Source organism: Perissodus microlepis, chromosome 18 (assembly GCF_051167445.1).
Source record: "Perissodus microlepis isolate ML-2025 ecotype Zambia chromosome 18, ASM5116744v1, whole genome shotgun sequence".
Taxonomy (NCBI): domain Eukaryota; kingdom Metazoa; phylum Chordata; class Actinopteri; order Cichliformes; family Cichlidae; genus Perissodus; species Perissodus microlepis.
The window spans coordinates 14,948,815-14,969,887 of NC_140478.1; the positions used below are offsets into that span (position 1 = coordinate 14,948,815).

General features: G+C 42.3%; 1 protein-coding gene across 2 annotated transcripts; it reads right to left on the bottom strand.

The window, feature by feature from the left end:
* Positions 1-9,286: 9,286 nt before the first annotated feature.
* On the bottom strand, positions 9,287-20,686 carry acsl3b (acyl-CoA synthetase long chain family member 3b). Of its 2 annotated transcripts, none has more exons than XM_084912518.1 (15): positions 20,459-20,686; positions 17,497-17,986; positions 16,705-16,882; positions 15,738-15,847; positions 15,424-15,562; positions 14,664-14,814; positions 14,338-14,461; positions 14,141-14,212; positions 13,890-14,029; positions 13,257-13,429; positions 13,060-13,134; positions 12,763-12,954; positions 12,566-12,680; positions 12,319-12,476; positions 9,287-12,142 (listed from the first exon to the last, which is right to left on the bottom strand). In XM_084912518.1, exons 2-15 carry the CDS (start codon positions 17,845-17,847, stop codon positions 11,985-11,987), a joined length of 2,136 nt encoding a protein of 711 aa, XP_084768644.1. In that variant the 5' UTR covers positions 17,848-17,986; positions 20,459-20,686; the 3' UTR covers positions 9,287-11,984. The 2 variants fall into 2 exon arrangements, with proteins under 2 accessions (XP_084768644.1, XP_084768645.1); XM_084912519.1 differs by lacking the exon at positions 20,459-20,686 and adding an exon at positions 19,476-20,393.
* Between the last annotated feature and the right edge of the window lie 387 nt (positions 20,687-21,073).

Consider the following 21,073-nt stretch of genomic DNA (forward strand, 5'->3'; position numbering starts at 1 on the left):
CTCTCTCCCTTCGATGACAGAGATGTGATAAACACTGGGCCTCTGTTGGGGGCCAGAAGCTCCTGCATTCCGCAGGACCACAAGATGTAAAGGTCTACAGCAGACGAGTGTCCAAGGTTCTGCAGTACATGAACAGATGCCACACAGACTTGTTATACTTTATCCACATGTTTGAATACCTTAATATATTTAAGTTGATGTGAACAGTAACATTGTGTCTCCTTACAACCCTCCTCTGATGCTCCAACAACATCTCAAGTCTCTAAAGAGCTTCAGGTCAGCATCCTCTGACATCCCACACATAGAAGTACTCTTCCATTTCAGCCCAGCTCTGCCTTTCCTGCCCTATTTCCATCTCACATCTAATTGCATCCGCTGTCCTGCTCTATCGTTTCATATTTTCCATCCTTTCACTTAAAGAAAGAGAAACTGGTCGCTTAATACTTTTACTTTATCCTCAGTACCAAAAGTCACAGAGGGATGGGGGAGGTAGGAAGGTGCTTTTGAAACTCGACTGTGCCGTCAGCTGCCTGTCATGTACGGCTGAAGAGCTGCAGAGACCCTCGTGACGTTGAACGACCCACTGTGCTGCTGTGCCTGCTGCCTTGTTTAAGTCCATCTCGGTGTGGGTGTGAGAGGGGGGAACAAATGGAAAAAAACTGAATCACAGATCAAAACACATTTAAAGGGAAAGGAGGAGAAGTGTGGTGGTGTTTGGAGAATGTGTTAGCTCTCAGCATCACACACTGGACGTGGTGACTCTCCATTTAGAAACAGCCATCGCCATGGGGGACGGCAGCGGTGTCAGAGGTCACAGCAGTCGCATCGCTGCTGTATAAATTGAGTTGAACTGTGTCTCTCTTCAAAAGGGCACATTTTCCTGCATGCATATTAAGAAACTGATGATGGAACATGCTTACTGTCTCCTATCTATTTTGCTGAAAGTGAACAAGCACACAGAACTACTTGAAGATGAATTTTTGGCTCATTTGTTGGCCATGATGCTGACCGATGTCTTGTGTGCGTGAGTGAAAGTGACAGGGTGAATGAGAGCTGTCTCACATCATGTTTGAAGGAAATGGTCCCCTGCTCAATCTCCTTTTAAATTTTTGCCTTGTGTCCTTTTACAGTGTAAAAACAAGCTTGCCGATGTGTCAGAAATGCTCAAATGCTATTCAACTTCTAAATATAACTTCTGCAATGCATATTTAAGCAACAAGCAACATTTTAGTAGATATTTCTCTGCCAGTGTCTGAGCTGTGGGTCAGTAAGAAAAACAGCCTGGTGGTCTGGATGTTGTGACGTGAGCTGTTAAATATCTGGTAGAGTTTAAAGGATGTGTGCGCTTCTATTTGCGTGTTTATTTCTTGTTGTGGAAGTTATACCAACCCCCCTGGGCACTGTGATGATTCTGAGTGATGGATCAGAGGTTTCTAAACTCATATCCCAGCAGGCCGCTGCTGGTAAAAGATTCACTGACTGAATCTGTTATTCGTCTCCGGGGCTTGTGATGTGCTGTCTCTGTGCATCATTCTGTACTGATTAATTACTTCAGATGCTAAAAAGAAAATAAACATTCCCAGTGAACGGCACTATTGCATTCTCTCTGTCTTTTTCTCTCTTTATCAATGAGAGTAACATCAGGGCACGGAGAAAATGATAGTAATTAGATTACGAGTCTTTAGTGCCACTCTCATCCTCTCATGGGTTTTGTTTCCTGCTTCTTCAGTGCCCTTCTTCTTCTTTCTCTCCATTGAACTCTATAAGTCTATCGATAGCAAAGCCCATTATTAGACAAAACAGAAATCATTTTGGCAAAGTGTTGATGATACCATTCCCTCCTTTGGTTGCTAAGTTACACAGAAGTATGCTTTGGAGGCGCCCTTCCATTAATTCAGTTCTGAAGTTTATCTTTCCACTGAAATATTTCTCTGAGCCTCCTTCAACATCTGCTCCCCCTTCAGATGAAATAACTCAAAGATGTTCTGCACTATCTAAATAATTTTAAAAACAACAACAACATGACAGTCAGGGTGTCCTGGCAAATCAGAAGAGCTGAGGTCAGGGCACTGTGTTCCAACCCAGCTCTTTCACAGCTCCTCAGATTGTGATCTGGAGATCTCACCAAGTAGAGTTATCATCTTCAGCTCCCCCAACCCCACCCCCCATTAAAAATAAGCCTCGTAAAAAAAATTAAAGAGCTAAAAGAGTCTCCTTTAAAAGACCCGTAAGTACATACTTTTGCAGGAAAAGTTTTTCGTCTCTGTTTTGATCGTGAACCTTTTTTGTATTTGGCTCTTACTCAGAGTGCTTTTCAGGGAGAAGAGAAAACATGACATGAATTCCTTTTATGACTCGTGGATTTTTCAGATTCTGGACTCGTGCCATTTTTCTAACAAAGCAGAGACTCAGAATCACAGATGTGCAGTGCAGACTTTATTAACTGAGCTGGTATTTTTCAGGGTGGGGGTCCTTTAGGCCTGAGAGAGAAACGCATGAAAACAACACATTTACAGGTTTCAAGGCAAACAGATGTAGAGTCACAATGTTCTGACCTGTAGTCAGAGAATACTGAGAATGAGCCTCTTTTTCTAGGAGGAAATGATTTGCTTAATGGACAGTCTTGGTTGTATGTTAAAAATGTTATTCTTTCAGCAAGTGACTATATTTTTCTTCCTTTCTTCTTCAACCTGAAAAACCATGCAAGTTCTCCTCTATAATCATGAAATGATATATTTCTTTCACTCCTGTTTAAACCCAGCAGCCCTGCTGTTCTGGGTGATACCGCTGCTGTTTCCTTGCACATAAGCCAGAGATGTTGGGGGAGAAAATTAGACTAGCTCAACAATGGCTTGCTTCCGTCATTATAATAAAGGAGTACACACCCATATACAAACTCAAACACATACACTGTGTGACAAATGGTCTTTTTGTTTGTTTGGTTTTACTTTTTCTTTATGCTCTGAGTTCAGATTCTTGCATCAGTCAGCTCAAGGACCTGTGACTCAGCCGAGATCTTCAGCAATCAACACCGATTTCCTGGAATGGTCTAAGCATTCAGTGTGTGCGCTTAAATAATGTTGTATGCGAAAAAAAAAGAAAAAAAGAAGAAGATATAGATAGAGCTGCATGTAGTCAGCCCCTCCTCCTCCTTTGTTTTGTTTCACTCCTCCTCACCTCTTCACCCACCCACCCCCCGTCACCACATCATGAGGCGGGAGGGCACGCGCAATGGCGCGCCCGTTGTCATGGCTCACCTTCCTTTTAACCAACGTCTCCATGGTGACGCTGTCTCACTTGCCTTTCATCTGCCTCCACCTTCATCTCTTCCCACAGGTTGGTATCCTCGTCTCCTTCATTAGACTCTCCAGTTTAGCTGGTCGTTTTCTCAGTGACGTGCATTCATTACATTTTCTCCTTCTGCTGTACCCATCTGGCTCATCCTTCTCCTTGAGCCAATTACTGCAAGTAAAGCATGGTCCTTGTCTTCAGGAGGCAGGTTGTTTCAGGAACAGAGATGATGGTGATTAGAGCCACAATATGTTGTCTGAGCCATTAGGATGGAGGACAGAAACAAGGAGAGGAAGCATGCTAGCTGAACAGCATAGGGAGGGCAGAGGAGAAATGAATGAAACAAGGTGGAGATTCAATACAAGCTTAGCCTTTCTAAAAGGGCAAATGCCCACGTAATGCTACAGGAATGCAGCAGAGGACCTGTGGGATTGGATCAAATATCTCTGCTTTAATGAGACTGGCTTCAACAGCCAAGCCTCCATTCCTCCTCTGCTAATGATCATCTTTGGATTCCTTCCATTAAAAAAACAAAAATAAATAGTTCGACATGTTTGGAAATGTGCTTATTAATTTTCTTGAGTTAGGCTATATGAGAATGTTGTTGCCACTCTAATTTTTCCAGTTAGCTCATGAAAAGGACTGGAAATATGAGGGGTCTTGCCAAAACAAATCGTTCTTCCACTAATCAATTATATACCTTGTTCCTTTAATCAGTACAAAGCCAGAATGTTTGGGGTGATTTCACAGGTTTTGTGCGCCAACACTGTTTCTTGGCTAAGTGTCGGGAATACCCCGGAGTCTTGGCCGGGTTCATGGGAACTTGCTCCCAACTGATAAACAACATGCACTTACGTTTAAGCATGACGTTGCCAATTTCCAGCTACGCGTTTAACAAACGATTCCCTTCACTCTTATTTAAGTGCAAACTTCTATTTAAAACATATATTTCTGATGATTTTGTGCCTCTTTTTTTCTTTTTTTCTTTTTTTTTTAGCTCACTTAAGCATAGTGAACACCAGGCTTTGTGCCATTCTTTTCCTCTCCTCATCTCATGTTTTTTTTTCTTACCGTCTGACAAAGGTGCTATTTTAGTCATGCCTACCTGGCTGTCTCCACCGTCACAGCCTGATTCTTTAGCAACCACATTTTTTCCCTTCTCCTTTTAACTTCTCTTCAGCCCTTTTCAGCAGTGCCCTCAACTAGCCTCTCAACCTCAGCATCACTCTTTTCACTCCTTGTTGTTACCTTTCATACCCCATGCTTCTTTACACTGTACATATTAATGAATGCGAGCACTCGCCATGTTGTTCTGAATCATACTGAGAGGATGTCTGTATGTGTGTGTGGCTGCGCATGCATGCGTATATGAGCACACGTGCTCAGATTCGTGTGTATGGTGAGGGATTCAGCATGACGCACTGGCTGACGTCACCAGAGGCCCAGTGAGGATGTGTTTATTGATGAAGAAATCCTGTCAATGAAGAGAGAAGAATAACAGCGAGCACACGCCACAGTAACCTGTTTTTAAAACTGTAGAATATGGATCAGAAAACATTCAATTTAATCAGATTTATTGTGGCCATACGAGAAGCTGTTTGGAATTAATAATGCACATATTCACAGAAAAAAGAAAAGGAATGATCCATCAACATTTTTGCCTTTCCAGCTGCTCTTTTTGCCTCCCTAATTAGTTGTTCTTAACAGTCTAATATGTTCCTAATTTGCTTAACTGTAACCCACACTGTCTTGGTAACAGAGATGATTGTCATGTTCATTAAAGCGTGACACCTTTTCCAGTCTTCCTCTGCAAACACAGTTTTTTTAATGCAAAGCTGCTGGGAAAAGTGGAGTTTTTTTTGTTGCAAATGTGAGTCATTAAATATGTTTTGGGTGTTGCTCTAATACCAGCTCCAGCACAGAAATAGCCGACTGTAGCTTTGTTGCTCTATTAGAAAGCCAGCGCCTGTGTTTCTTGCGCACCACATGGAGCTCACTGGATGTTTAACAGTGTCCCTGCAGCGTGGCACTATCAACAAGACAAGCCGTCTTTGTTCTGAGAATTTTAAATGTGCATGCTATTTCTGCCTCCTCTACTTCTCCCCACAGTTCGTCCTCTGATCTTTCCGTTAGTTAGCCTAGTTCCATCTCATTCTTGGACCCTGCCACCACTCCCTTCTTCCACTCTTCCACCTCTCCTCCATCTCTTCCTTTCCTCTCCTGCCCTTTTCATTCACCGATGCTTCCTCATCTCTGCAGTCTCTGTCTCTTCCTTCACCACTCCCCGTTGGTGCGATGATGCTGTCCTGGCTGCCTCCCAAACCCCCACAAACTTCGCTCCTCCACCCCCACACCTCCCTCCCGATGCTATAAATACCCAGCATCGGTGAGTCATCGCCCAGACGTATCAGTTGCCTCTCTCTCTCCTTTCTGCTTCACCATCCTCACCCCCCCACCACCCGCTATCGCTTTGCTCAAGCTCATTACCAGACCTCACACATTTTCCCACCTCCACTTTGGCCCCGGCTCCACGATGACCCAGCTGAGCTAAGCCGAGGTCGCGGTGCCCATGCCCAGCACGGAGCAGCCTGCCGTCAGAGAGTGTGAAGCCAGAGGTCAACCTAACACATTACCAGCCAAAAAAAACAAAAACAAAACCAGCATGAAACAGAGGATTAACACGATCAACCAAAACTTTACTGCATCACATTCACCGACTTCCCAATTAGGCAATGGAAAATGTCACCATTTACCAAAGAAACATGTTCATATTTAACAGTATCAACTAATCTGTTTGTTTCAGGATTTAAATGCAATTATACCACACTAATAATGAAGTGGTATAGCCCACTAATATCTAGTATTATTGTTACATTTCACTGCATTTCAACATGAGATATTTTTGCTTCTTTTTTTTGTTTGTAAAACCTTGGATCTTAAATGTAATTGAAATTATTTATTTATTTAATACACTGGGAGTTCAAGTGATGTAAATGCATCATCAAACGCTTACATTTAAAAAACAAACTTTTTCTTTCACCTTTTCCTCACCTGCCTCTAATCCACAGTTCATTGTATATCTTTGTGTGCCAGTAGTGGGCAGGGATACCTTAATCCCAGTCCTCAGCCTCAGATGTAATCTTTTTTTTTTTCCAGACACCACCCACTTCTCCAGAGTTATAAAGGCAGCTAACGTTCGGCTTCAGCTCCTTGTGTAAACTTCAGTATGGCTTATTGGCTTGCAGTAGTGTGTGCGCACAGAACACAGAAAGTTTTTTGCGCACCTCTGAGTCATAAGTAGGCAGGGAGAGAGAGAGAGAGAGACGAGCAAAGCGAGGAGAGGGAGAAAGAAAGGAGCAAAAAAAAAAAAAAGTAGGAATAAAGTGTCAGAGAGCAAACCGAGGACAAGCACGGGAACACGCACATATACACACACATGCGCGCGCTCACAAACTAACCACATATATAATGTGAAAGATGTCCTTCACTGTTTCCTTGCTGTTGTTGTCTTTGTGGTAGAGCCACTCTTCTGTGTGTCTGTGTGTGTGTGTGCGTGCGTGCGTCAGAATCAGTGGGCTAATAAGGGAGCATTATGCTTCTGACTCACTCACTCGTCCCATAGGGTTGGATGGAGCGAATAAAGAGGAGGAAGAGGAGGGGTTGGAAGAATTGCTTGACTCTCTGTGGTCTCGTAGATTCATTTTAAATAAAGGAGCAGCAGACATGGTACCGGCAGAATGAAGTGTTCTCCCTGACATTAAAGACTGGCATGCGGTTCATCTGATTTCATCTCTTGGTGTGAATTGATATGAACTGTGCTGTGAATTGTAATGCAGACTCTGGTACTGTAAAGTTTACTTGCACCCATTATTAACTTGTGCTTAGCTAATCAGGCCTTTTACAGAGTGAGCACTCCGGACGGTAACACTGAACTAGTACTGGCTTGTGTATAGAATAATTGGGTGCAGTTGTGCTTTTCACTTATTTTTTTTTTTATTTATATTTTATTTATTTTTTTTAATATATTTCTCTACAATTTTGTTGTACGTGTACAACGACAATAAAGGCCTATTCTATTCTGTTTCTGAAATGGCCACTTGAGGCTGGCTCCACAGTCACATCAGTCCCCATATACTTTCAAACTAAAATCCCCATGTTTACAGCAGAACAGGCCCACTTAGAGCCTGGAACAAAATAGCCTTTCTTTGAATGAGGCTTCAATTCAGCTGTTTTTAGTCACTGGACCTCTCAACGATGTTGTGCTGTTGCTGCTGTTGCTGCTGTTTGGGGTATTTGTTTTACTGCACTTCCTTGATAGATGGTACAGTACTGTGCAAAAGTTTCAAGCCACTTCTCATATTTTCCTAGGAAAATTGTAAATAGTTGAGGTGATTTATTGAAATGTGCAAGCAAAATAAATGCATAGGAATGCGGTATATATGGCAAAAAAAGGTATGAGCACCTTTATTCTTCAACACAGTCTGAAGTAGAGTTAGGGAGTAGTTCTCTGGGCTTCTTCTTTTGTACTTTTCTCTGTCATATGACCCAACACTGCTATTGGGTTCAGGTTCTAGGGGGGCCAATCCATGATCTAGGTATGGTTTCACTGCACTAGCAGTGTGTTTGCAATCATTGTCAAACTTAAAATTGAAGCTGTTGCCAATTAGACGATTTCCAGATGGTATTACATGGTGGATCAGGTCTTTGCTGGATTTTTTTCCCATTTCTTAGGGATGTCACTTACAGATACTGTTCATCAGCTGTAAATATTTTTTTAAGGTCTGCCACTTCTTCTTTTGTGCTCCAGTTTCTTCAGATTCTTTAAAGGACACACTGCCAACCATGCAGAAGTATGCCAGATTTTTGGCTAATAGCTCTTTGAAAATCACCAGTTGAGTGAAACTCATCTCAGTTTTTCTACTTAATAAAAGAAGAATTTCTGGTAGCTCATTGCGAGGCTGTCCCATATTTATAAAACGTTAACCTTTTGTAGATCAATTTAAAAAAGTGTTTGGCTTCTAACCAAAATATCTATAACAGATAGAAAATCTTTCACCTGTTTTTCACTGTCATTTAATTGTGTATCTGTTATTTAACTACTTTGGTGTAGTATGAATGGCTGTGGAGGAAAAAAACAAAAGCCCCCCCAAAATGTATGCCCTCCTTCTTATTTTCAAAGCTGGCTAACAGGCTGATTTGAAAATAAGTCTCTGGGAGGCTGATTCTGGCCCCTGGGCCTTATGTTTGACACTCCTGGTCTATTAAATATAATAATTGAAAAAAACTCCAGAAAGCCCAGAGAGGTAATGCTTAACACTTCTGGCTTCAAAAACAAAAATAAAACTTAAATAATAAACATAAACAAAAAAAAAACAAAACAATGGTGTGACAGCCATAAAGCTCAGCTGCAGGCTTTAATAACAGCATGTATAAACTCATGTGTGATTTGCTGTTTTATACGTGCAGTCTGTGATTCTGGAGAATCCAAATACGTCAGCTGAGGCTCAGAGAAACCGAATGGGACAACTTGCCAATGTCATGTTTTTTTGTTTTAGACTGAGGCTCAACAGCGGTTCAAAAAAGTAAAGGATTATCTGCAGCCCTGGTGTTGAATAATGGATCCTGACTACATCATCTATGTTAATCAGCAGGTGCGTTCAGAAGGAATTCAATAAAATTTATTTTTTTCTTTTTCTCTGATTCAATTTCTCAAGAAAGGGTGAAGAAAAAAAAACATCTTCCTTTGTTTACTAGCTTTAAATGAAGGTCGACTTCCAGGACTGGATGTTCCGCTTGCGTCGAAGCGGCACACAGCCTTTCACAAACCACATTCGCACACGCACGCACACTGGCCTTCGTTGCCATAGAAACTCTGCTTTGAGGATGATTCCAATCAAGCTGCTGATTATTAGTCACACGTTAAACCTCACAGACTGCATTCAGGTGTTTGACAGACACACACACAGAACTCCAAAGCACACAAACACCAGCAGTATTTACAACACAAACTTGTTTATTTCATGACATAATTTCCAAGGCCAAATCACAAATAAATAAAAGGAAGAAGACACTTGCAGTAGCTCAGCTTTCAGGCCCACTTAACCACCCCGAAAAAAAAAAAAAAAAAAAGTTCAGTTACAAAGATTACTAAACATATTAACAGGAGGCTTTACACCTGTACAGTTATTGGTACTTTTAATGAACTTTGATCTGTGAGACCTGCCCCACCCACCCCCCCACCTCCCTGATATTTACAAAGAAAGCGAAAATAACAGGAATGGTGAAATTGATCTCTGCACCACCCCTCAGTCTTTGCCTTGTTAGTTCCGGTAATTCTTGTTGGTATGAGATGACGTGCGTCATCAAGAAAAAAACAAAAAGAAAAGAAACCAACAATGCGTGGAGTGCTTCACATTCTAAAGACCCCTGAAGATAGCTCGTGTGTGTCAGAAGGCAACCAGCCGCCTCGAGCCAGGCAGAGAAAAAGCAGCAAACAGCACACACAAAGGGAGGCACGGGTCCCCCCCCCAACTTTATCGCGATAGTTTGGTCAAAGCTAAATACGATCCTTATGTATGAAATCTGATGACAGACGCCATTAGGAGGACCCTACTGTACCCTTTATTAATGTCATCTTCGTTACAAGCAAAGCAGGGTTTGCATTCAGAAAAAGGCGGCTGCAAGAAAGATGTAAACCTTACAACAAAATAAAAGAAATCTAAGAACAGGGAAGAAGGAAATAACAAAGCTTGTAAAAGTCACTTTACACTATTGCCATTCAGAGTATATCAACCACCAGCACCAAATCCATAAACCTACATTAATTAATGCATGTTTTTTTTTTTTTTTTTTTTTTTTTTTTTTTTTTTTTTTTTTACATTTCAAATAAATGTCGGGTCTCTGTAGCACTTTTATATACACTGCACAAATATTATACAGATAAACCAATTTCAAGATACAGAAATGTGAATTGAGCTTCAGCTATGCATACACTCTTTTTTTTTTTTTTTTTTTAAAAAGGAGTGGGTCAATAAATTATTTCTTCAGTTGTTTGAATGGAGTGCGATTCGCTCATACTGATGTGCTTTGGTACATGTGCACTTTTCATCATGCAATTTTCTACAACGCCAGATATAACTTTTGTTTACTTTACAGTCTTATTAAAAACATTACATTTGCAGCACAGTACGTTCAAAGGAGCTACATCTAGACTTCTCTATCAGTGTCTCTCTACCATCGTCCACATTTCTACAGTCCTACAGGCCTTCCATTATGCACTGAAGTTGAGGCCTAAATGATAACATGCCGCGAAAGGGCCGCTGCCTGTGCGCTTTTTTTTTCGTCTTCCTTCTTAGATACTTTTAATATTGGAGTATAAATATTGCACATTCACTTTGCATTTCATTTTTATACGTAAAAAGGTTAAAGTAACAGTAAACAGACCTATGGTAAAAACATGTACAGTTGCACCACAAAGTAACTGGGACAGCAGTCTATGAAAGGCTAACTAGTGTAACTATTCTTCCTGTGGTAAGCAACTAAGTTCCCTTGAAACCATCCGTTTGGTGCATTGGTCGTGACTGGAGGAACATGTGGCATGGCTACTGTATGTCAATAAACCACGAAAAAAAAAACTGAAAGGAAAAACAAAAACACTCCCAATTGGTCCTAATGTTTGACAATCTAGTGTACGCAGGGAACAGCAGAAGGGATACGACTCCATCATTTATAACTAGGTCAAGTCAGTAAGTCAAAATTCAAATGTACAGACCTTATGACACGGGCTAATAAAGGGAAAAAGATACAAAAGAAGAAATGAAAAATCTTGTAAACAAAGACCATTAAAGTACAGGTAGCATGAACAAAACAAATAATGAAAAAGGAAAAGAACCCCCACCCCCTACCAAATAACACCACCATAAAGTAACAGTATGAAAATGTATTTGAAGACATCCTAATGCTCAAATCTCTCATGGCTTTGGAACACCCATTCCTTACACAGAAAACTGATCAGATGGGTTTAAAAGCTAACAAACCAAACATGAAGGAAATGTTGAAATGTGGATTTAAAAAATAAAATAAAGACCACAGAGATCCCTGCAGACCTGAATGTTACTTTGAGCCCAGGAGGTGTCCCCTCTGTTGGGCTCATGCTACCTCCCCACCATGTCTCTGCCAGGGGTGCGCACTTCATGCCCCCTACGCGGCACACTCCAGCAAGCAGGGCAGCGGGAGGAGAAGCAAACAGAGTGTGGTCGCTGACATGGGTTCAGCTGCATCAAGCTTGACATTTGTTTCACTTTGAGTCATGCAAAGGTCTGACTTCATTCGCTGTCTTGGTCGTCACAGCAACTTAAAGACCTGAATTCCTTGAAAGGGAGTGTTTGGTGCATTGCCCACGTCTGGCTGGCTCAGCTGTCTGTTCAGCCTCTTAGGTTTTGACAGAAACCATTAAGCTGGATTCGAGAGTCGCCCCCCCGCCTCCATCCTGCTTTGATCGAAGTTGGTTGCAGGGAAGCCGGGAAGGAGGTGCATGGGTCCCTGTGGGTGTGTGTGGGTGTGTATTTATGTGTTACTGGTAACTTAAATGTAACTCCTCAGAAAGTAGTCTTGGAAGTAGTCTTGAGCACTGTGTGAGTGTTTTCAGGTATATATGTGGATGTGTTTACTGGTTGCTGGGAGTGCGTCTTGTGTTATTTTCCTCCGTACAGCCTCTCGATATCTTCCTGGTAGTGTGTCTTTAGCTCCTTGCGTTTTAGTTTGAATGCGTCGGTGACCAAGCCCGTCTCTGGGGTCCAGGGCTCAGCGCTCAGCCGGATCTTCTTGGGAATCTCAAATCGCTCCAATTTTGCTGGATGTGAGAGAGCACAATCACAAGTCAGCCTGACAGATAAAGTGTCATCTTAGTGCAAAGTCTGACACAGGGGACGGGATGCTATCTCACCAAATCTGAACAAACTATTCAGATGTCTCACTTGAGTTTTGTTAATGATACTGTACTTGGGAGATAAGACTTTTTCCCTCTACCTGTGATAGCAGCCTCAGTGATGATGCGGAGGACCACCTCCTCCATCTGGGAGTTGTTGCAGAGTTCTTCCCACGAGTCCTTTATTTGCATCTGCTCAGCCAGGGCCATTAGCTGCTTGTGGTTAGGCACCACAAAGCTGATCACATATGACTGGTCACTAAACAACAACAAAAAAGATTAGATTACAGATTAAAGATTAGGCAGCAACAATGAAATAAACAGATCCAGAAAGTCTGCAGGCTTTACCTGTTGGCATAGGCACAAATATTGTCTATGAGCGGGCAGTTCTTCAGAACAGCCTCCACTTTTCCTAGAGAGACATATTCGCCTGCCTGTAGTTTCACCAGATCTTTCTTACGGTCTGTGAGAAAAGAAGAATTATTAGAATCCTGACTGATGTTCCCTCTTGTATCACATGCAGTCTAACTTTTTGCATTTCTTACCGATGATTTTGAGGCATCCGTCGGGGTGGAATTCTCCAATGTCTCCGGTGCAGAACCATCTCTGGCCGTTCTTGTCCACAAAGAAGTCATCTTGGATCTTGCCTTTGCTTTTGTAGTAACCCATTGTTACATTGGGCCCACCAATCAGAATTTCCCCTCTTGGGTTGGGCTTGTCTGTGCTGTAGTAACCACCTAAAAAAGGAGCCGGATTTTTTGATTATTAAGCAACTTAAAGTTTTTTTTTTTAATTTTTTTTTTTAAATGAACTAAGGACCGATTTTCTAGCTCTGTACTCACCCTCTTCCCAGTCCTTCAGTGTGATCTCTGAACAAACCAGTGGAGCACCAACCCGCCCTGTGCTGTAGTCCCAAACTGAAAATACCAATAAAGACTTATATTAGCTTTGCTTGTCATTTCTAAGTTCTTTTTATAATCGTTTCTCCTAATTTCCCAAAGGGCAGCAAAAACACATCTATTCTTTCACATTTGCTTACATTCACTGATGGTGCCAGCTCCACAAGTCTCCGTCAGACCATAGCCTTGCCCCACAGGGCAGCACATACAGATGTTCATGAATCTCTGTGTAGCAGCCGAGAGGGGAGCTCCGCCAGACAGCAGCACCCGTGTTTTCCCTCCCAAGAGCGCACGCACACGTTTGAACACCAGACTGAGGAAAAAGACAAGAAAACAGAGCAGGGTGATGATGACGGCTGCAAGCGGAGGAGACTCAGACAGCAACTCCAGAAACTAAAAGAGCTTTGAAAAGTTAGCCATAAAGCCCCATAGCAACCAGATATTGATTCGTACTAAAAAATGTTCTGTGCACGCACAATACGAGAGTCAATACTACCCAAATACTCACACAGGATCCAGATAAATAGCTCTTTTGTTATGATTAGCCAAGAAGGAGCAGACGTAAATGTTTGCTTGTGTATAACTCAGAAAGCAAGCGTCAACTGTCATTAATACAGAATGTCTGAACAGCAGGTGGACGGGGCTTCGTTGCTCACAACCTAAACTGTGTGCCTGATATCAGCACCACTGCACGTACCCTCTCATCGTACAGATTCAAACAGAAAAGCATAAAAGGTCCTGTTTCAGGGTTACGTCATGTGCATGGGTATTACCGGTCACAGAGAGGTGTGCTGTAGCCCTTGGAGATCTGCTCCATCTTGTAGTTGTAAGCCAGCACAAACAGCGTCCTCTGGAATTTGCTCATCTCCTCCACTTTGGTCATTACATTTTTGTAAATCCGATCCATGATCTCCTGCACACCAAGCAGATGAACTCTCAGTAAACATTTCTAGCATTTTAAAAGCCACCAGTACTTTTATCTGGTGTGACTGTGTTAGGTGTACTGCGATAAATGAAGACTTACAGGTACAGCAGCCATAAGAGTGGGTTTAAGCACACTGGTATCACCTTTACTGCCCTTCTTGATCTTGGTGGACTGTGAAATAAAACAAAACAAAAGGCAACCTCTTTAAATCTTTAATGGATTGTGAATTTGCAGTGTACTGTTAGAGAGACAAGAAACGCTGACCAAAAGATGCTGCTGCCCGTTTCCCCACTGACCTGGTCTGCTAGAGTCTGAGGAGAGGAGTAGCCGATGCGACACCCGTGAGAGATGGACACCAGTTCCGCGCTGAGCTCCAAAACGTGGGCTAACGGCAGGTAGCCGATATAGGTGTCTGTCTCACTGCGAGCACACAGATGATCTCATTAATTACCTCTAGATACTGACATAAAATTGAGATAAACAACAAAACTGTCTCTGTGCGAGTGACAATCACCACACACGTTGGCAGAGAACGAAGTGACAGTGGAAACTGTGCACCAGAACGTGGCAAAACTCAGCGAGAAAATGTCAGAGAACAGCGAGAAATCGGATATTGACATACTTGAGGTTAGGGATTCGCTCCGCCATGCCTGTGATGCCAGCAATGAGGTTGCCATGGGAGATCATGACACCCTTGGGGATGCCTGTGGAGCCGCTGGTGTACATGATAACTGCGATGTCTGCGGTCTCTGGCTTTCTGCGGTCTACTGCAACTATGGTGGACAGAGAGAAGAGCGGTAATGGCTACTGGGGAAATGGACCGTAAATATAATATTTACAGAAATGAAACCGTAGTAACAACAACTGCATGGTGTGTGATGATTAAGGATTGACTTATCTTTAAGGTTTAAAAAGGACAAATAAAAACACTTTTAATTGCATATAAATTTACAGTGCTTTGATCATGCCTCTTTCAATTCATATTAATGGGTTTAATTATTGAGGGATTGAATTGCTCCTCGTTATGAGTCTTCAAATGTGTGAAGACAAAGACAAATTTCAGATGACTGCTGTATATTAAAAAAATGAAAATAATAATTTCACACATCTACTGCACACGACAAAAATGCAGTTTTCAGATCTTTCAGTTAAACCAAACACAGTCGAGGTGTTTCTACAATGTTTCCTTTCATTTTCCTAGAAAGTTGCCCGTGATGGCATTGTGTATTTTGTAAGTGGTGATTTGACCTCCTTCCGTCACGCAGAGCACATCACTCCAATTACACATTGGGGTGCTGGCTTTGTATTAAGCCTCCATCAGAGCACTTCCACTTTCCAGACCAAATTAGAAACCTTTTCAATCACCCTGCTCAAACACTCACTATTGTCAGGCCTGGATCCCATCTCCTTCACTGTGTCCATGTTGTAGACCATGATGCCTTTAGGAATGTCTGGCCAGCTTGTGGGTTTACTGTCCACTACGATGATATACTGCAGCCTCGGCACGTCACACAGAATGGCCTATGGCACAGAGATAGATGCAGGTGGGAGGGAGGAGGAAAACGTTATTAAGCTACACTTGTTATCACACTCTAATGTTGCACACAACAAACCAGCAGCTGCTGGTTGACTTTGTTAAACAGCGTACATGCGATAAGTGTCAGACGATACGAAGTGTCAGAAGGTAAGCTGTTACCTTGAGACGACTCTGCAGCAGGTCTTTGCTTGTGATGATGTGCGTGACTTCGGTCTCATTCAGCCCATGTGCAATGGCCACGGGTCCGAGAGTGGCGTACAAGGTCACGACTGTCAAATTCAATTACATCCATTTTAGTTACACAGTCAAAACAAGATATAATGGTATCAGCTTATATGCTGCCTGATAGGAAAAACTTTTCTATACGTCCATTTTCGTAACTGTTTCTCCAGTTCAGGGTCGTTGCGGGGCTGAAGCCTATCCTAGCTCTCATTATGTAAGAGGCGGGCAATTTAGAATCACCACATTAACCAACAAAGACACCTTTGGACTGTGGGAAGTACCTGGAGAGAACCTGTGCAGTTACTGGGAGAACATGGAAACTCCCAGAAAGGCCCCAGCTGTGTGGCAGGTTCAAACCAGGAACCCTCATGTTGTGAGCAGACTTTGCTAACCACTGTAACACAGTGCCATTAAAATAGGCTTGGGATAATTTTGAAATGATACAAATCCCTTTATTGAACAAATAGGCTTTGACTCTACTGCCTACAATACCCGCAGCACTGTCTGTGGGAAGTAGCGTCACAGCGGACTACGATACAGTCAAATGGTACCTTCATAGTAAGATGCTCACTAGTCTGAAAAATATTGCTGGAAAGTTTTTAAACAATGGCACAATGACTACCCCTTTTTTCATAACTCTTATCAACAATTATATCAAATATTTTTACTCACTAAATATCTGTATTGAAATTAGTCCCTAAAAGTAGGAATCCTCTGAGCTTTACATAAAGACAATATAAACAAAAAAGAGCAAAATAAAGAGAATGTATATTTTATTGAAAAGTGTCTTGGATGTCTTTGATGTTTATTATTATTATTATTATTATTATTATTATTATTATTATTATTATTATTATTATTATCATCATTAATAATAATAAACATTTGTCCTTCTGCCACTCACGTGGGAAATTGTACATGAAGCAGGCTTGTGCTGTGACAATCCACTCCGCTCTGGTCTCACAGAAGATGGCGATGTTACAGTGAGGCTTCTGATTGAGAGCTGCCAAACCACTGCCAAAACACTTTGCTGCCTGGTAGGCTTCCTCATACGACAGCCAGTCATAGTTCCCGAGAATTACCTGCAACGAACACGCAGAAACCATGCAGTCTTCAGCATTTTTGTCCTCATACTACACCAAACATTAAAAGAAAAATGATGGTGGTGCATATTTTCTACAGGGCCAGGAACAGTTTCATTCAATTGGACGAATATGAAATGAATAAACGGAACCATAATATCCACATTTGTAAGATCAGCGCTGCTTTTTATTAGAAGGAATAATGAAATGGTATCACTGAACCCACATGAGAGGCTGCAGATATTGCTCTTATATGCAATACTGAAAAAGCCCAACATGACACTATCATGTTGGGCTCTGATGGCAGCATAACACATTATTTACAGTCCACTAGTGCCATCTACAGGGCGTCTGTTGCTTTGCAGGTGTTAATTGGGCCCAGAGACACAGGAGCAGAAAATTTGCTGCACTTCCACCCACATTCATCACACTGTGCACAGCAGCTGACTGCACTCTTATAAACAAACTTCCCGTTATCTGACAGAGTCACCTGGTGCTACATTTCTAAACTTAAATGAAATGAGGGGACCTTCATCTTGACATGACTCCAACCTCAATTTTCACATGAACTAAATAAAACTAATTAAACAAATTATAAGGGTAGCATGTCTCACCTTTTTAAAGATCTTGCCGTTTGGTTGGCGCTCATCCTCCTCACTGAGCACCTCCCTGGTTCCCAGACAGTCTCTCTTAGGAAACCTTTTGGCAGCGTATTCAAACATTTTGTCCAGGGTGTCCACGCCAGGGTGGAGCCACGCAACTAGCTCCTTTTGGCTGTAGACCGCTCTGTAAGGCCCTGCTGGGTGCCCGCTAACCGAGCGTGCCTTGATCCTGCGGGCTCGTTCCAAGTTGTTGCCAGCTCCAGAGAAGAAGTACCAGGGTATGAAGGTGATGACAGAATAGACCCAGACCACTGAACGGAAAACCTGCAGCAGCAGGGGGTTCATATCCTCCTTCAACTTCATCTCTGAAGATGAAGTAAGCGCTGGAAATGTATAAAACTTGGACCTGCCCTGAAAGTACCTCAACTTGCTGCTGAGGCTGAAGGCTGGAGGCTGTGAGTTCTTTTGCGCTTTTTCTTTCTGCACAGGAAATCACCTAGACCTGCAAGACAGAGACACACACACACACACACACCACATGAAACTTTAGGAACATAGTCTGGAATAAAGACGTATCAGCACATTTTGATAGCAAGGAACTGCTTCCTGGTAAAATAATCTTTGCTTGCATGAAGGCCACCTCTTCCTATTCTTAGTATCACTTTCAGTCAGCACTATTCCCCTCACCAGCAGGTCTGTTTAGAGAGGAAACATGGTGCTCAGTTATAAGATAGCTATTAATTAAAGATTTATTAACAGAGCTGATATGGACTTGTAATTAACTCCTTAGCTTAAAGACAACTGACTGCCTCATGTGTGAAACTGCTTCATTTCCCCATTTCATTAATTGTTGTCTGGCACACTAAATTAGTATTGTGAGGGCAACACTTTGTGATCTGGAAACAATACAGAAACAGCCCTCATTTCTTTCCTTTCATCTTGTCATTTTTCAATATTTTGTAGAACACCGTTAGATACAGTTATAGAGATGATAGCTACAGCTGCAATCTTACATAAAAATATAGATAAACCAGGCCAAACAAGCTATGGTATTGCTGGAAATGACAACATTTAACCTCACAATCGCTGAGTGCAAAATCAAGCAGTGGCTGCATTTAAGCCAGAGAACAATGACTCTCTAATTTTCTTTATTTCTGACTGCTTCCAGTGTACTCAACCACTTGTTTCCAACTGGATCATAACATGCACTGTACTTTTGTACTTCTCCAAGTCGTTTGGCTGTACAACAAAAACCAACTGCAGAACGAGAGCTTGGCTATTTGTAGCATATACTTAAAGCCAAAGGGTAATTTGCAGAGTAGCCCTGCTGCCACACAGCCAGACCACATGAGAGTTGGTGACAGGCAGTGACTCATTCTGCAGCTTAATGCAGAGATGTTTGCAGACCCTCACATAACTCTAAAATGACTAAGAAGAATCTTTTTGCTTCAGCATTTATTTAAGAGGTGGGCTGGCCATGTGCAAACAGAAGCTACAAGACAAGAGGAAAAGGTCCTCAGAAAGCCTCTAATAACTACACAGTTCCATTAAGGTCAATAAAACATGGCCATTGCACCCTGAAGCTGAATTGGAAGACTTCTGTGCTGAATCTGAGTAGAGCCTACTATGCAGATTTCGCAAGTGGCCCGAGCCATAGCCAGAGTCTGCAACTGTGAGGCTGTGATGAAGCGACATGTAGTTACAATCCCAGGTAGCTGTAGGTTAGATAACTGCATAGGTTTTAAGAATCTGAATCTCTTTATTTTCATTGTACAAGTACAATGAAACTGGATATAAATAACACATACAAAATAAATAAAGGGAAATATAAACAGTTAAAGCTAAAAAATAAATAAATAAAAAATGATTCTGCAAGTGTGTGCATCAGCCCCACTTTGTACCTGTATATTTACTGGGGGGAAAAAGACAATGCTAACTGTTACTTCAATCAGGTCCAAACTCATATCGCTCCTGCTACAAACATGTCTCACCTGTTGTACAGCAACCCAGATACCACAACCAACCGATAAAAGTCATCCGTTATCTGGGCAAAGTACACTGAGAAGTCCTTCCAGCTCCAACACGTAATACAGGTCCAGCCATTGTTGGATTTGAATGACACAGACACACCCTCTCTTGCTCACTAGTTCAACAATATAATGCATGAAAAAATATCTCAGTGGGAAAAACCTGCAATCCCTTAACACACAGCCGCAATGAATAACTTTTTGATCAGAAATTAGACCTTATTTGTTAATGCCAGCCAACAGAGACTACACAAAACCTCGTGCTTGTTTTAGTAAAGCAATTTAACAAACAGCAACTTGCTGCCACTTTAATTTTAAAGTATTGTTTGTTTTAACACTAAATACAAAAGCAATAGTGGCAGTATGTTAATCAGCATCGGGACAGTAGTATAAACTCGGCAACTCCCACTCTATGATTTAATCTGGTGACGAGTGTAGCGTTTAACCTAGTAATTATCATGTAATTCAGACTGCAGCAGTCAGATGAGAAGCATGACATACAGTGCGGTGTCGGTGCGTTGGTTTGGATCCTTAACAGTATTCTGTATCAACATCGTTGAATAAAACCGGCACACATAAAATAACCGCCGCGTAGGTTTTGATATTTTGAGCAACACTACCGCTGGATGACACACAGAAGGTCACATGCTGCGATGCTAGCGAAGTAGCATCCAGATTAGCGGCTCAAAGACGCGCTAGCAGCTAGCATTTAGCTATAGCTAGCCTCCACCGCCGCTACTACTACTACTGGTGCCTTTAGTGAAGCCGGTTTTCCCGGTAGACATTCACTGAAATTAATTTAAAAAGCAGCATATAAGCGTCGCCCCGTATGGACGTCTAAGGAGAATTAAAGGGTACGTGCCACGTTGATTAGCAAACCGGTCGCTGACAATAAGCCCATCTCTCCTCAACATCTGCAGAGCGCTCACGCCGCAACACATTCTCACCTCTGTCCTCTGCTGCTGCGCTTTCAGTCTCTGAAGCACCGGATCAGCTAGATTAGCCTCTGCAACCACAGCTCTGAAAAGGACGAAGACATCGTCTGTTAACTCGGCGTGCTTGTCCCTAAATTACAACCGTTGGTCCGCTTAAAAACCAATATAAAATTAAGTCAAATTGTAAATCAGAGCATCACCGGGCCACTGCTGCCAGCCCGGAAGATATAAAGTGACGTCACGGCGCTTCTCCGCCTGCGATTGGAAGACTGGAGGTGGCGCGTGCTTGGGCCAACAGAGACGTCAGAGAGGTTATTATCGGTCACAGCCGTCTACGCGGTCCTACAGCAGTAGACACAGAGTGTGGCCGCCCGTGAGGTGATAGGTTTAGTGGGCTGTTAAGTGACCGCAAGTCACATATTACTGTGTTTGATTAGCAAGTCAGCGATTTATCAAAGAAGAGACAGACAGCTGTCAAATGGGCGAAGGGAAACGAGACGAAGGGAAAACAAGCTATACATACCGCAATAAGCGTAAGACGCTAGGTTGTCTTGAGCAAGAACGGTTACCAAAACCACCGAAACTCCTCATCTTCCTCTTTTTGGCGACAGCTTATTAAAACCTAGC

Excerpts from the sequence above, each read along its gene's own strand:
- acsl3b (XM_084912518.1), bottom strand. The coding sequence starts at position 17,847 with ATGAAGTTGAAGGAGGATATGAACCCCCTGCTGCTGCAGGTTTTCCGT. Across the intron at positions 15,563-15,737 it reads TGCTGCAGAGTCGTCTCAAG|GCCATTCTGTGTGACGTGCC; the intron begins GTAACAGCTTAC and ends TCTGTGCCATAG. Across the intron at positions 14,462-14,663 it reads GAGCGAATCCCTAACCTCAA|TGAGACAGACACCTATATCG; the intron begins GTATGTCAATAT and ends GTGTGCTCGCAG.